The sequence below is a fragment of the Mauremys mutica genome, chromosome 1, assembly GCF_020497125.1.
Source record: "Mauremys mutica isolate MM-2020 ecotype Southern chromosome 1, ASM2049712v1, whole genome shotgun sequence".
Classification (NCBI taxonomy): Eukaryota; Metazoa; Chordata; order Testudines; family Geoemydidae; genus Mauremys; species Mauremys mutica.
Window position 1 is genome coordinate 39,931,297 of NC_059072.1, and position 17,249 is coordinate 39,948,545.

The 17,249-nt window shown below is 38.9% G+C and overlaps 1 protein-coding gene across 1 annotated transcript in view; it reads right to left on the bottom strand.

Annotated features, from left to right (window-relative positions):
* The window catches only part of PLXNB2 (plexin B2), a 335,252-nt gene that overhangs the window by 16,040 nt on the left and 301,963 nt on the right, over window positions 1–17,249 (bottom strand). Inside the window, exons 21-31 of the mRNA XM_045031102.1 lie at window positions 16,926–17,156; window positions 16,426–16,602; window positions 15,660–15,799; window positions 14,192–14,292; window positions 11,165–11,394; window positions 10,138–10,319; window positions 9,335–9,401; window positions 9,086–9,232; window positions 6,438–6,594; window positions 5,056–5,156; window positions 3,893–3,977 (exon numbers count right to left, since the gene is read on the bottom strand). Coding sequence (XP_044887037.1) covers window positions 3,893–3,977; window positions 5,056–5,156; window positions 6,438–6,594; window positions 9,086–9,232; window positions 9,335–9,401; window positions 10,138–10,319; window positions 11,165–11,394; window positions 14,192–14,292; window positions 15,660–15,799; window positions 16,426–16,602; window positions 16,926–17,156 — 1,618 coding nt within the window. The remainder of the gene's footprint in view (window positions 1–3,892; window positions 3,978–5,055; window positions 5,157–6,437; window positions 6,595–9,085; window positions 9,233–9,334; window positions 9,402–10,137; window positions 10,320–11,164; window positions 11,395–14,191; window positions 14,293–15,659; window positions 15,800–16,425; window positions 16,603–16,925; window positions 17,157–17,249) is intronic.

Here is a 17,249-nt window from a genome sequence, read left to right on the forward strand (position 1 = left end):
CATGTGAGTTAACGGCAATTAATTGACAGCCCTAATTATTTTCAAAAACTTAGAATTTTCAGAAAAATCATAGAATGCAGCAAAAATTACCGGTGAGCCTCTCTATTGTGATACTTTTTCGGTGCTTGTTATTTACTTCTAAATAGATGACAATAGGCAGTTGTAGTGAAAACTACCTTAACTAAACCAGCTGCCTGGTTAATGCACATACTTCTCTGTTTCCTCCCTATGTCCTCCTAATGGTAAAGGAGAAAAATGAGCTTCGGAGTAAACAGGCAGAACCTCATTGAGTTCACTGGGATTACCTACACTTACACTACAATGAAATTTGACACCTTTTCATTTAGTCACATCATAATTGGTTGCTGATAAAATAATTAATATTTCATGGAAAATCAGGGCTTCATAGAAATGAACAGGACAAGCAGATGAACTTTTAAGATGCAAAATTCCCACTTCATTGCTAAGGACAGCTGCATGAAAGAGGAAGAGAAATGTAGAATATGGAGCAACAAAATATATTAGTATGATTCGTAAATGGAGAAATTTTCAAGAGATATTAGTTGCTTTTTAAGTTCTCACCAATAATAAACTAAGAAGTGAATAAAGAAATAAGAGGCAACTCCTTGCCTTTGCAAATCAGGTGATCAATGTGTTTCAAGATGTCAATAGCGAGATGACTCTTACAAAACTGACTCTCCAGGCTTTACTCTAAAAACCCTTCCTGTCTCTCTGAAATTTCTTCCTTTCCCTGTTTAAAGTAAAATTTTAAGGTAACTAAATACTCATGAGAACAAGGGACTAATTACACTAGACTGATAGACTTTAAGATCGGAAGGAACCATTATGATCATCTAGTCTGACCTCCTGCACATTGCAGACAACAGAACCTCACCGACCCACTCCTTTAATAGACCCATAACCTCTACACTAGCATGAGCCAGACACAATAGATGCAAGTGCGATACAAGCTGCCCTATAAAGATTGGCTGTAAACAACTCTGACCTGCAACTCACCTGATACTCCAAATCAGAGTATGTCATGAATAGAGATAGACAGTTTTGCCTAATTACCTAGCTCTGTGCTGCAGAAATAGAAGCTAGTATACAAGCAAACTCATTCTCATTTTTGATCCAAGACAGGAATTGCAATCCTATCTCCACAGCTGAAAGACTTCTGCACTTAATTTACCACAACAACCAGCCCTCTTGTATCTCTCTTGATTAAAGGCTGGGAAACAGAAAGCAGAAAGGAAGCAATGTCAGGTTTTAGAACATTTGGACACAATTTTATATTTTTATTTTGGGCAAAACCTATTTCTTTGGCAGTGATTTCCAAAGCAAAATTTAAGTTAATGTGAAATTCTGGTTAAAAAGAAAACCAGTCCTTTTCAAATAAAAAGGAGGAGGACATTTTGTGTGTTCAGGATGTGTAACTCCTTGACTGTGTCATCTAACAGTGAGAGAATGTGTGTGTAAGCCTCTGATCCCTTCCTCTCATTTTTATGCAACACAGTATCTCACAAATCATTGTCCATGATAGCTTTCCAAACAAACAAGTTGGCATGTGATATTTCTAGAAGACCTATGCATTAATGAAAATGCACTGGTGAGGCATGAAATATTGCCTTCCTAGTTTCTGCTGTAAGCTATTTCTTGTGTGGGAGAGGGCATGGGGTGGCAAGAAGACAACAGTTGCCTCCACTCCAGTACTTTACCATTTGAAATTTCACTATAGCTTCTTCTTCACATGACTGAGCTCTCTGCAAAGACACCTGCAGAAGTCTGCTTTCCTCTACCAAGCAGAGTGATGTGTATGATTAAGTAGTTAAATCATGGAATATGGGCCATTTGTTTTCAATAAGCTTCTTCACCCACAACACCTCTGGATGTAATGACATAGCCATAAAGAAAAAAAAGTCAGATCCTCCTTTGCATACGACTTGGGAAATGAACATATCATACTTCTTCCTTTTGCCAAAACAAACTGCAAGGTGGGGAACGCAGGTCCAAAAGGCTTAACATCTACTCCTCCATACTTAAGAATAAAAAATATATGCAATATTATACTTAATACCCTTGGAAAAGCCTTCTAGATACCCTGCAAAAAGCATTTCAATAAGAGTCCCAAAAGGAAGAGAGTAAAATCTAACTGCATGTGCACTGCCTGGACTGCTGCCCTGGCCAACTCTCAACATGAATAAAATTGCAGCTTGGCACACTTTTATTGAACAGCAATGTACATCAAAGCCACCAGCTGACAGCCATTAGAGATCCCCTGGAAAGATGGACATTTCTGTTATATTGTTTCCATTCCATTATATTTAATAGCTTTCAAGTGTTGTGTGGTCAAACTAAGATCGGCAGATCTGTTAAAGAGATTAAAAACTATTAACTGAAGCTCAGGGTTTAGCATTCTGTGACAGTCACAGAAGCATTTCAGATCAATTCAAAACATGAAGGGAGAATGATCCTGGCAATTACCATGGCATAAATCTAACTTTTATCCATTGTGAAATGATTGAAGAGGAGGAAAAAGACACTGAACATTTAAAATACAACAGACCCAGCACAATAAAGAATGTTTACAAAATCAGTGTTGCCAGACAAACTTCAATGAGTTTTTAGGTGGAGAAGGAAGGGGACTAAAATGACAAAATAAGTGGAAGAAACAGAACACAGCTGATGTAACACATTGAACTTTAGCAAGACATTTGATTCTGTCTCACAAAGTCTTACTTGAAAATTCAGTTCAAATTGGCTTGGATAGGAATACTGTCATGTGGAATGAAAACTCTCTTTTAAAGCTGTAAGCATAGGGCCATACACTGAGTTAGGTGTTTAGTGGGTAGAAATGTTAGAACTAGCGTCATGTAACATCTGCATTAGTGATCTGGAAGTGGGAGTAAACAACAAAATAGTGAAATACTTAAATGACATGAAATGAGGTGGAGTTGCAAACTCCAGTGAAGAGAAAAGAATAATAAAATAGGACCAAAAGAAATTAGGAATGTGTGCAGAAAATAGCAAAGTGAAACTCAACTTGGAAAAAAGCAAAGCTAATATATCTGTGAAAAGTTATCTGACATGCACTCAGTGCGAGGAAGAAACCAGACAGTAGTAACTCTGAAAAGAACCCATAGTAGCAGCGGAAAGGGACCTACCGTGAGTTTGCAAAGCAATATGGGGGTGAAAAAAAGCCAGTGTAATTTTGGGTTGTCTGAACAAATCATCATGTCATGGAGCAGGGAAGTAAACAATCCCTTTCTGTACGTCTCTAGCGCAGCATGACCTGGAACCCCATATTAAATTCTGAGCAATGCATTCCAAGGAAGGTATGGACAATTTGGACCGAGTTCAGAGAACACCAACAAAATACTCAAAGGGCTGAAACAATTGACTTCTGAAGAAAGATTAAATTCAGGTAGTTTGGCTAAGTGAAAAGAGGGGGTGGGGTGCTGGTGGTGAGGAACATGGAAACAATCTAAACCGTTTACAAATATCTGAAGGTTGTAAACACTAAGGATGGAGGAGGAATTTAGTACTTGGGGGGTACACAATGGAAGGCAGCGTGCAGGGTATAGCTAGGAGTAATGGGATTAAAAGAAAGACAATTTAGACAAAATACCAGGAGAAGTTTCCTGAGAGTGCACTGCATTAAGACGGGGAGCAGTTTCCTAAGGACAGTAGTGAAAGCCCCATTATTTGAGGCTTTTAGAACTATAGTGAACAAGGTGTACAAAGGGAAGCACCTTGAATTCGTGTGACATTACCAGCTGGAAAGGCTCTAGTGTCATTCCCATCAAACAAGATCAGGCAAAAACGATATTGTCTATTTGTGCATTTTGTCTTATACTCCCTTGGAGGCATAAAGAAACTCTATTGTACTTACTTTCCCCTGGGACATCTTGCTGATTATCCTCTGGCTGCTGGGAAATTCCTATTTTTGACAAGATAAGTGTGGCACCATCTCGGACCTTCAAGAACACAAAAATAGGGAAATCATTCCATCCTATATGACTGTGAGAAGCAGGCTTAAACATCCCTGTTGTGGAGTCTTTCCCCACCCAAGCAGGCTTTTGAAGATCCCCACCAATGTTCTTATTCTCCAGTTAGGGCCTGGATCTTGAGAAGTGCTGTGCAATCTTTAACTTCTAGCCATTAGGCCATTCATCCCCAATACCCCCTCTCCTGCAGAAAGACTCAAGCTCTGATACTTGCTAGATAAGCGGGCACAGGTAAAGCTTCCTTCAAGGCTGATGATGATGTTTGAAGTGTGAGAGTTCAGTGGCACACAAGCAGTTTGCATGGACCTTCTGCACAAGGGTTAAATTCCCCATAAAGGATGTCAGAAGTCCATACCTCCCAAAATCTGTAGTAGCTAAAGAGGGATGGGTCCTTTCCCCCACAGTGGGGTGAGTAGGTGGGGTGCTGCACATAGGAGCTGGGAGGCCTGGCAGGAGGGAATTGTGGAGCAAGCCTCATCTCATTCCGTAGCGGTGGTTCCTGCGGCTCTTGTTCTGAAGGGCTGGCTGGGCTCAGCTCCCCGTTCTGGGCATTGAGACCTAGCAGCTGGTACCTGCCCATCATGGGCTGGCCATGTCAAATCTGAGTGAGTGGCATTATGACCCGGCCATGAAGTTGCAGTGGTACTCTCTCAAATTTGGCCTGGATGCCTCCACCCATGACCAGGGGCCAGATTGCAATGCCTGGAAAGAATAGCTGAGCCTAGCCAGCCCCATGGGACAGGAGCCACTTCAACTGCGACAGGATTTTGGGAGCTAAAACAGGACAATCCCACGAACCTGGGACTGCTGAGAGATATGGAAATATAGGCTATATAGGGGCAATTTGGAATTGTATTCAGTGATGGAGAGGAAACCAGTGAGAGTACTAGAATTTGATACATACATTCTCACTTTCCAGAATTAGAAAGTAACATAGCTACATGTTCCAGCCCCCTTATTAGATGGTACAAGCCAATTTTTTCTAAAAGCTAATAAAAGTTTATTTATTACTGAAAAACAATTAACAGATGTCATCAATCCTCCTTACATTATAATGCATCAGAGTATTCATACGTTTCCACCTGCCATCTCTTTGGGATGTTAAATCCAAATCTGAGAGGATCTGGGCAGTAGAACCTGGACGCCACTCTATGAAGTAATTAAAATGAGAAAAGAAACAGGTTTGTGCAACTAAGACAGTACACTACTAATGTGTTTACATTTAAAGAACCAATGAAATATCATAAAATATCTTTGAAATATTCCGTTTCAAAACACTTGGGCTTTTCTCCTTTCCCTTTTATTTCCTATTAGGGAACTTTGTGCAAGTTTTGCTTAAAAATTCATGTGATTTTTCTGTTTATTTTCCAGTTGAAGTCAAAGTCCACAGTTTAGGACACCACAATTAGTTGCTGTAGAAATTGCTGTGATGGCAATCCTAGTTTTGGCTAACTTTCTAATGGCACAAAACCAAACACCCCTTCCCCAAGGCCCCGCCCCTTCTCTGAGGCCCCACCCCTGCTCGCTCCATCCCCCCTCCCTCCATCGCTCGCTCTCACACCCTTTCACTGGGCTGGGGCGGCGGGCTGGAGTATGGGAGGGGGTCCCAGCCAATGAGAGCTGCGGAGTCAGCACTTGGGGTTGTGGCAACACGCACAGCCTCCCTGGCCACCCATGCGCCTAGGGGCCGCAAGGAGCTGGCAGCTGCTTCTAGGAGCTGTGCAAAGCTAGGGCAGGCCGGGAGGCTGCCTTAGCCCCAGGCCCCAGCTTCGCTGCCCATCAGACTTTTAATAGCCTGGTTGGCTAATTATGGCATTAGTGGACATGTCACAAAACTATTTTCCTTTAATAAGGCAGCAGTTGGCGTTTAAAACATTAAAGACGACATTTTCCGAAGTGACTAGTAATTTTGGAGCATCAGTCTTTGGGCGCCCAACTGGAGATACCTTATGGGGAGAGTGGGTGTTCTGCACTTTCTGAAAATCAGGTCCCTTTAAGCTGCCTCAATTTGGGCAACCAAAAACTGACAGACCCAAAGTCATAAGTCACTTCTGAAAATTTGTGTCCTTACATCAATTAATTGTTCGTGTTATCACAGTCGCATGAATTTGTACCTGAAACAATCAATATTTCATTGGTTCTGATAATAGGTTTTACCAAGAGTTATTAATGTGGTCTGTGCATTAATATGATGCTGGGTAAAGAACAAGGACTAGGAATTTTATAATATGGACATGCTTTATTTCACAATATAGTAAGTACTAGAGCATCATGCTTAGCGGTGGATTCAGCTTAATAGTTCAAGAACTAAACCTTTGAATGATTTTTTTTTGTTTCAATAATCACTTTTACTGAAACATTTTGGGAGAGATAAGAGCATCAAATTAGCGTTTTTATATTATTACAACAGCCCCAAAAATATCTACTTACCAAGAACAACGCTGTCAGCTTTTGGCCATTGTGAACAAGGCAGATTTCGGTAGACTTGGTCTATTATCTTTTCCTTTACTTGAGAAATAGTATCACAGTTCAGCACTTTCACAGGTACAGAATCAGTACCTCCATCTTGTACATACACATTTACTGTCTATGAAAGAAAAAAATATGCAAAATTATTCAAAAATATCAATTCCAATCTCTGTTTTTCTGGATGATTAGAATCCAGGCAGTGCCCAAAATACACTGTGCAGTCTTACCACCACGCAGCAATGTACGTTTGCAATTGCAATGTGGATTATCTGCACAGTTCTTCACTAATATCCAGCCAACTAGCTACTTTAAATTCCAGCCCATTCTTTCTATTATGATAAAATAGAAAAAACACAGATTGGATTTTCCCCTTCTTCGCTGATATCTAATATGACATCTCTACTGTGTCTTGGGAACTTAATAAAAGAAAGTTTTAAATAGAGACAGGAACGTATTAAAATGCCTGGACCATCCAATGTCGGTGTACCACTTAAATTATCCGATAATGCAATACCCAAAGAAGAGTCAATTTACTATTTATTACTTGTCACAATAACCCTCAATTACAGAGGGCACACTTGAATAGTTTATTCTGGTTTTCAGGATACCATTGGTTCTGCTGGTATTCCCCCATTTTATTTATACAGGAGAAAATCTTCAAGCCCAGAATGAACTTTAAATGTGCCCACAGCATAGAGATGATAATCTCAGTCCAAGTAAAATAAAAAGTAAGAATAATGTTCTGAAAGGGGAAAGTATGTTGAGAAAGAGGCGGGGACTGTGACCTCACCCTCTATGGAGGGTATCTGATCTACAATGGTCAAGGTGGTGCAAAAATCTTGGAATCTTCATGGACTCTGCTACACAGGCATGCTTTGATAGCAGAAATGTCTAGCCATGGCTTCTTTCCCTCTTAATTGGCTAGCAGAACTTCCCTCTCTCTCAGATATGGTCTAGGTCGAAGTGATCCCTGCACTTCGTGTATTATTTTATGTAGTTAAACTGTGCTACAATGCAGTGAAATTAAACACGTTTTCATTTTCCCTAGACAGAATTTGCAGGCTAATTGTATTTCTTCTTCCCTTCCCTATTTATTATGTTAATTATATATGATTTTGCTGTCAGTTGAAAATGTAGTGTGTCAGTGTAACAACTGATGAACATACCAAATTTTTAAACAAAAATAATGACTGTAAAATGGATAAATACCATGTACTGTATAGTTCATCTCTCAGTTTCAGGCAGAGGTGTGCAAATTAAATTTTGCATATATCTACCTAAAGCAGTAAGTGCTCCATAAATGTCTATCCAAACTCAGACACTGGCATAATTAGCACAAGAATTTATTTATTTTTTTATCATAAAACGCATATAATCCCAATATTGTAAGCAATTTTAACCTACTTTTTTGTGAAGGATATGTGATTTTTTTGTTATACGTACAATTAGTGAATGCAGTGAAATCTGGGCCAAATCTGGTCTAATGTTCACAATAAATATCTATGAGAATTATTCTTATTTGTCTCAGATTTGATTGCATCCACACATCTCTTTGATACTGCATTCATAAAACTTAACTCAAAAAATGGCTTTTGCAATTAAAAGACCCTAATTTAGAAGAATATTGCAGCAAGTCACAAACGCATACGATATAAAGACATCTGTCTCATGTGTTTAATGAGCAAATGTAAATCATGTTGTCCAGTCTGTGCGGAACTACTAGGTGTACGCTTCAGCTCAAACATGGAAGCCTCATTAAGCCCAAAAAATCTACATTTAAAAAGTTACATTTTTCATGTATCCCTCCCCCACCCCCAAGCAGTCTGTTAACTACAGTTGCTGTAGGTTGTGTGTAAGAACCATTCATAAAGCAAGCTTCCCATGCTGCCCTCCCACTCAAATCCCTTAGGAATATATCAAAAATGCGCTTTTAACCAACACTTAATAAAGGCTTTTATTAAGTTTCATCCACACCACAGATTTGTCATTGCATGTGTCACACTCAGACAAATGGAAAAGGCTGCTAACTGTGTCAATAATAAAGCCAGAGTAATCACATCAGAGTGACTTTCAAGGCAAAGAAAATCCTGTGCTGCTCTTCCGAGGACAGTTCTGAGCATTACGTATGTTTATTAGACCACGTGCAAAACAACCAAGCCAAGATTCTCAAAACCAGATGACTAGATTTAGACTGTTATTTCCTTCTTTAGATGCCTAAAGTAGTAGTCCGATATGGGCCATTAGAGTTAGGGATGATTCATAGTCTGATTCTTGTTTCACTGACACTGGTGTAAATCAGAAGTAACTCCACTAAAATCAATAGAATTAAACCAATATAAAATGGTTGACAGAGAGAGAGAGAGAGAATGAGAATCAGGCTCATGGAGTTTTCCCTCAAACTTCTTCAGAGATTGGGGGTGCTCAGATCTGGGGACTTGCTTCTAAACCCTTCTATATAGTTAATTCTTCACCTATTGCCCATATTAATGGCTCACCTTGGCTCTCATTAATTGTTATAGAAAGAGTGTACTGATATAAATTTAAATTCCACAGTGTTCAAGAGGAAATTTTTTTATATAAATTAATGACTGAGCAGATGAGCTGCTTACCAGCTGTGTATACTCTACATCATCTCCCAGTAACCCTGTGTCATTCAATGTATATTTGGCTTTCAGCAGCACAGCATCCACTGGGCCTTTTTCCACCTGATGTTTGATAGCCTTGAACAATTTATAAAGAGGCTCTCCAGCATTGTCCTGTTTAAGGGAAAAAACAAATAAAAAATGGAAGGTATAATCAATGCCATATGTTTAAGTACTTAATGAAGGAGACGTCTATGCATAGCTTTCATATCTTACCTTCAGATATTGATATAAACAAATAGCCATCCAATTAGACAACATCCTCTCCACAACAGTTTCTGATCTAAAAAATATGAATATTGAAAATGTTTGCTGACAAGAAGGCAATTTTCTTTTAAAGTGTTGCCTGAAATAAAATATTTCTACATTAACAGTACTTGTCCTAATGCAATAATTTTACATAGGTTCTTTAAAGCGCGCCTGCATTAGATAATGCTTTGCACTGTTCAACATTCTTAGATACTTTCAGCTCATTACTTTTACTGAAAGGTACATATCATATATTCAAAATCAGAAGTTTGTTTCCATGTTGTAAGAATGAGTGCTTAAAAGAAAACTACACTTTAGTTACTGGGGAACAAACTACCGGTAATTGAAACAAAACATGCAGAGCAAAGATGAAATTCTGTAATGTATTAGGAGTAAGAATCAGACCTATCTAATTGAAGGAGATACATCAGAAAATTGTTTTAAGTGTATTCATTATGGAGATAGGACATAAAATTAGATAAGAAGCATACAAAAATTTCAATATTGCATTTTCTTCATGGATAGATGTTTGAGCAAGTTTGTTCCAAACTCTAAATTAAATTATTTGGACAGGACAAATGGCTCTAGCTGCTCTTAAAAAAAGTAACTCCTATCCATTTTTGCTCCCTAATGTGCTCGGGCATGTCATCAGCATGATGATTTCTAGACAGTCTATAGCACGACACACACACTCTGAAAAACACCACACTGTAAATGTAACAATGTTGCAAAAAACAAAGGACTATGGAAAACAAGACAATCATTCAAACCTTCTGAGCATCAGCTTTGGGTTTTTGGCCACAACATACTGCTCCATCAGCTCTAAGAACAGCGTCCTCATGATATCAGTATAGTATTCTAGCTTTCCATGTAAGGCAACAGTCAATAGGGATGCAAAATAAACTTTTTCTCGGGCAGAGAACTCCCTCTGCTTCTCCAATGTGTGAATAAACTAAAACAGAAAAAGCAGATTTAGCGTTGAGTCTAAACGATTCATGACAAGTTTCAAGAGCAGCTCAAAACATACCTGGCACTGTAGGAGGGGAAAAAACCAAAACACTTACTGTCTTAATGTTAGTCTTTCAAGTACAGCATGAAAAAAACACTCAAAGGTTTTGGACAAACTACATATAAATAAGCACTATCTACAACTCCTCCCTCTCTCTCTCTGTGCGTGAGAGAGAGTTTTAAACACTGTCTTCGGGGATAACTCAATTTATACTTCTATGTCTTCAATAAAGTATGAAGTAATATATAATGAAGGATGTTTTTGTTAATTAAAAAAAACAAAAAACAAAAACCAAACAAAAAAGCCCACAAACCTGTGCACCGTAAGTTTAACCTCCCTTCCTCCCCTCCCCAAAAACACACCAACCAAACAAAACCCAAACCCTTCCACTTGAATTACAAGGACTGCAAGCTGAATAAGTAAATTGTAAGTTTCAGAACATGTTTCTTCTGCCTCAGAATGTAAGGCTACTTTTAAGTAATGAGCATTAAGGACATACTTAAAACAAAAAATAGGTGCCTGCAATTAGCTTCTCACTCCATATTTAGCCACCTAAAAAAGCAGCTTGATTTACAAGAGTCCCAAGATTTAGCACTTTTGTGGGTGCTCATCAATCTTGAAATCAGGCCACTTTTTTAGGGGCCTAAATATGGACTTAAGAGCTGAACTCTGGGCTCATCTGTGCTTAAAAATGTACGTATGACTCTACATGCACATACATACCAGGCAAAAAGACTTTTCTGGAAAATACAGAGTGAGCTCAAAGTGACTTTCATGTCAATACTCACATTGATGAGAAATGATTTGCTATTCAGTAGATTGGAGAACTGATTTAAAGCCTGCTCCACAGTTTGCTTTCTAGCCTCTGGAATATCCAATTTCCCAGTAATCATTACGTCTTTCTCTCCATCTTTTGAGGGCAAGAAGAAGACTCTGTCTGTGTACATTTTATAGTCCAGCACAGGAATTCCTGCTTCACTGACATCATTGGTCTGATCTTCCATCTCTATCATTAGATCTAGAACATACAATATTTCTAGTTTTAGAGTTTGTTTTAGAAACCACAGTACCTTTTGTTTTCATCTAACAATGAAAGCATTTTATACTAGGGGAAAAAATGATCAAACATTCAGAATCCTTTCCCCTGCCACATCCATTCTGCTTTTTCCATACCATGTTTACCAATTGCCAAAGCATGTTCCCTACAACCCAGAGTTTCTTCCCAGGCAATCTTGTTGAGACACTGACAGTGCTAGGAATCACAGGGTATATCTACTCACCAATTTGGAGCTTGCGACAGCAAGTCTCAGAGTCTGGGTCTACAGACTGCTTCTGGCGCTCATGCTAAGGTGCTAATAATAGCTGTGCAGACTTTAGATGTCTAGGGAAGGGGGTGTGCTTCAGAGCCCAAGCTCCAGCCAGAGCCCGAATGTCTACATGGCTATTTTTAGCACCATAGCAGGAGCCTGAGTCTATCAACCTGGGCTCTGAACCAGGCTGCCACAGGCTGCTGCTTGCTGTGAAGATGTACCTATAGTTACCTAGACTGGGGAAGGGACAATCTCGTTGTTTTGTTTGTACCATGAGCAGGCACAAGCAGGGCTTGATTGATAACTGGGGTTCCTACACAGCATCATTATACATATGCTAATCATCATCATCACAATATTTTCTTACCGGATATTGTAATGTGATAAGTGGAGAGTCATGAATTTACTGTAGGATCAGTAATTATTGAATGCAAGGCTGTATGCAGAAAGCTCTTACACACACAATTGTGGCCAACTACTTTTCTTGTGTTTATATATTTTCTATTCCTTTAAGTCTACATCGTTGTGAAAGTTGCCTTTTAATTCTTTTCATGATAGTTGGGATGTTGAGCCAAGGAGCAAGAGCAACAGGAAGTACAAAGAATAATCATTTTATTAGGAGAAGGGCAGAAAGGAAGAAGGTAAAATAATTCACTGAAAATGATGAAAACACTTCTGTGAGCCCCAAAAGCTTTCAAGTTCTTGACACAAAAAGCAATTAGGAGGTCACCTTTCCACAAAGTGGTCATTTCAGCTGGAGGCTTTCCAGTTGCCTGATATTGCTGACTGACTAGAATACCATGTTAATTAATATAATGGCCTGTCACCTCAGCAATTTTTATTGACCACATAATTTATCCTGGTTCTCTTTATTTTGTTACACTCAGCCAATTCTAAGAAAGAAAACATCTCATAGTTTCAAGCTTCATGCTGTGTGTGTTCTTCTACCCTAATCACCACTTCTTTTACTATGACTGCTCTGATGCATGCAGGAAGACTCCTCTTCCTGCATTTGCTGTTATCAATATTATAGGCATCTAGAAACTACTTTCATTTAAATGCTTTACTTTACTATTAGCCAAGATGACGTGTATCTTATGTGCTAGATTACACTGCTAGAGACAATGTGTGTTCCTCCTGAGCCCAGGGAGGCAGCTGTGTTGGAGTAGGAGATTAACTCCACACTCCAGCAGGCAGCAGTACTCCCTGCACTCCTCTGGGAGTCCTGGCAGGAGACGGGCAGCTTCACATTCCAGAAACAGCTCTTTTCTGCCCTTGGTTTCTCAGAAGAGGGATTACAAAGGCCAGCTGGTGAGGGAGACTAATAAGCAGAGATGGCTCCAAACGGGAACCTTGATCTTTAGCCCTTCAAATTTCTGAGTGGCCTTTGAAGCTGAATCCCTCAATCCAAACAGTTGCTACACAGATTTGGTATTGGGTAGGGTCCAAAATTGGAACATGCCAATTTTCCAGACATGACTCAAGTATAACGGGAAAAACCTATTCTGAGATGATTTTGACTCCAATGGCAGAAATCTCAAGGTAACAGTAGATTTTGTGAGATTTCCATTATTCAAGATGGCAAAAATCTTGTTAGATTATATCTATAGAGTCAATTCTAAACCCTAACCCTGAATTCCCGAAGCTAAATCTAAGCCAAATTCAGATTCAACCACCACTTTTTTCAGCCCGTTTCTGTTAATAAGAGACAAGTAATTTCTCTTTAGGAAAAAAGACATGCTTTGTTATAGAAGCAAAGATAGGTTATTTCAGTATAAACAAATAGTGTATTTTAGATAGTGATATTATAGGTCAAGGTAGTCACTTAGGCCAAAGTTTTCAAACATGGGTGCCTGAATTAGACACCAAAATAAGTAGCCTGATATTCGGAGGTGCTGTGCCCTTACAGCTCCCATTGATTTCCCTCAGGTGATGTCTATTTACATACAGTAAAGAATGAACCAGCTCCTCAAATCAGGTTCCATTATTTCCCATTACAGAAAGGTAAATTTTCTTCTCTCTGATTTTCCCAGACTTAAAAGATATTGCAGTCTATCTTCATAAATTCATAGCTCACCAATTCATATATTTTGTGGCTTTCCTAACATTATATTTTTATTAAAATAAAATGTGTCATTTTATCAACATAAATACAGACTACAGTTACTTATTGTGAAATAGGTGACTTTTCAGTACCAGTGGCAGCTTTTTAGTAGTAATAATAAAAAACCTAGTTTCTATTTCCATTTACTGATTTAATTCCTTGTGCTTATTTTATCTTTACCCTGAAAGCCTGTTTCCTTTAATCACTTTCACTCTATTTAATCTTATTTATGGCCTTCATTGTCAGAAGAATACGTACTGTATATTGATGTCTGCAATGAAGAGTAGTTATATTGGCTTGTACGTACACCCAAGAAACAGTTTCAGTAAGACAGTGCAGTAGTTTTAGCCCAATTTAGTATCTCTCATTAGGGTCCATAAGAAATCTGACATAAATCCTACCTGTGAATTCCTTTTTGCACCTATCTCTGACACTTTCTTCCAGACCTTCAAGCTGTGACTTGATTTTTTCATATTCACGTTCTGCTTGTTGGCTTTTTCGTCTTTAAAGAATAAAGGTATGATTTTGAAAGTTATTAATGGTAAAAGTAAAGCATTTTGCAATTGCATCAAATGGAAAGGCTGAGAGAGCATAGGAAGCCTGTTTCTTTTCCTCTTTACTTTTAATAATGAAAGTGGAGGAGATAGAGGGTCAGATCTTCAGCTAATGTAAATCAATGTAGCTCTAGAATGAAGCTGCTTAAACAGATCGGATGAATATCTGGCACAATGATTTTAAACTTATTAGGCTACATTTGTGAGCACATTTTAAGCACAGCTACTTCACTTGTGCAAGCTGACAGACAATGCAATAAGCACTCAGAGTGCATTCCACAACGGCTGCTGAGTCACGACTAAGGCTTGTCTACACTTAAGATGGGTCGACATAGTTACGACGCTCGCGGATGTGAAAAATTCACACCCCTGAGTCTCATAGTTAAGATGACCTAACCCCTGGTGTAGACATGGCTAGATCAATAGAAGACTTCTTCTGTTGACTTAGCTACTTCCACTTGGGGAGGTGGATTAGCTACATTGCCAGAAATACCCCTTCAGTTGCTGTAAGAAGTGTCTACACTACAGCAACATAGCTGCAGTGTTGTAGTTGTGCTGCTGTTACATCCAGAGCACAGACATGGCTTAAGTAAGTACATGCACAGGATCATACTGAGCAGGTTATGGGAGATCTAAGTGAGTTTCAACATTGTACAGGTGCAAATACTATAAGGCACTGCATCTCAGTTGTATAGCTTTGCATCATTACAGTGAAATCCACCCAGCACAGGGCTGATACACTACTTACATCCCACTTAAGACCTCAAAATAGGCCCCAAGTAGGACTTAAGTGGTGTATAGTCCTGGTACTGGCACACCACAAAGGGGTGAATTTTACCAAGAGTAATAAAATGTATGTGTGGTAATATGTGGCTCAGCTGTAAAGGCTGGACTATCCACTCAGACAGATCCAACCACCTCAGGTCTACAGAGTGTTGACATAGGAAGCTTAAACATTGACTAAAACACATGCAAAACAAGCAATATTTTCACTTGCATGAAGGCACTTCAGCAGCAATTTCAAGATTGTGTGTGCACCTTACCCTCTTAGCGTGCAGTGTGAAAACCTGGGCCAATTTGTTTGTGCTTACAGCAGAGAAAGAACACTGGGCTGACTGGCACCAAGAAATACCACTGAAAGGGTCTATGTGAGGGGAATTATTGGTATAAATGTTTTCCAGCTACTTCCTTTAAAATGTTTAGTTATTAAGTGATCAAGATTGTTTCTCTTTGCAGATGAGAATGGTTTGCTTTTCTGCCCCATCAGCCTTCTCCTTCAGAGCTTTGGGACAGCCATAGCATGTGACTATCTTACCTGTAACAGTAGATAGAGATGATGATAATGGCCACCATGGGAAAAATTACAGATGGCAAAATAACATCCAGGGGTACGTCACTCACACGTGTGTCATATTCCACCCTTCCTAGGATCCATTCTCTGAGGCCAAATTTCACCTAAAGAATTAAATACATACTTATGCCTGCCTCAAAAAATGTAACGAGAAGATTATTCAATAATTTAGCTGCCACGTTTTAGTTTCTTAGTAATCTTTATAAGCTACAGAATTCCTAGTCCAGATTGCCAAACAGGTATAATATTCAGATACAATATTTTTGCTGGCATAAATTGGAATAGCTCCACTAAATTAACGGAGCAGCACCTTTGTATTCCAACATGTAATTTAGCCCTTATTACATAAAAGGAAAATAAAAACTATACAAAGGAATTTAAGACCCAATCCTATAAGCACTTACTACCCAGAACAGTGATTGACTGCAATGGGACTTGTCAAGATAGAAAACCCAATGCCTAGTTGTGAGTATACATAGAACTGGACCTCTTAATAAAAGTGGCAATCAACATCTCGGGACATTCTATCTATCTGCAATCCTTTTATAGATAGCAGGCAGAATCTGGAAGTGGAGTGGAGTCACAAGATAGTATCCTTTATATAATGTGCCACTGAAAAATAAACCCACGCAAATAGGAAGCTACTTTATCAGTGTCACAAACACAGTACTCCATACCCTCCTCTCTACATACATGCTATTAAAGACAACATGCAGGAAAGGTGACATACAATGAATTCAGGCAAGTTATTGATGGTATCCCTCTTCTGCCTTCTCTTTGGCTGAGGTTGTACTTCTGGTGGTTCACAATATAAATCCTTTTCAGTCAGTGTTTTTATGTTGCAGGGTTCTGCCCCCACAAAAGCTTGAGCCTCCTCTATCGTCATGGCTTTGTTCAGATTACTGCCCTAGACAGAAAATATAAGGCTAAGTAATTTTAGCTACAAAGCCACGGGTGAAGCAATCCACAAGTTACACAACCTTTTGTACAGTTCATTTTCAACAGAGGATGTAGTTCTGACATCAGTGTGAAAGGGGGAGGAAAAAATACCCCCAAGCTTTTACACAAAGAGGAAATCTATTCATTCTATGGGAACACAGCTAATATGGAAATTCCAGATTCCAGCAGTGGAGGGCAGCACACGTTTTTTAAGAATGAAATGGAAAATCTCACATCTATATATTTATTATAACAATAACACTACAACCAGCCATGTCTTGTCAAGTTTACCTTTGCATGAATAAGTTTGTTGACTTGTTTTTTGATGCCATCAGTGAAGTTTTCAAATGTTGGGTCCGCAACATATTTAAAGGGATCATTGTTCTCGGCGTTTAGAACCAAACTGCAACCATCCATTTTAATAAGTGTAGTAATCCTATAGTTTTCTGGATCCTCTAATATTGGTGGAGAAGAGAAGACTATTGTGCTTTCATTGATTTTTGTAATATCTTTTCCTAGAAACTAAAAAGCAAACAAAACATTTTGGGTTTTGATTAGATCATGTCATTTGCTGCTGAACATTTAGCACCTAAAAATAGAAGGCAGAGCCTGTGA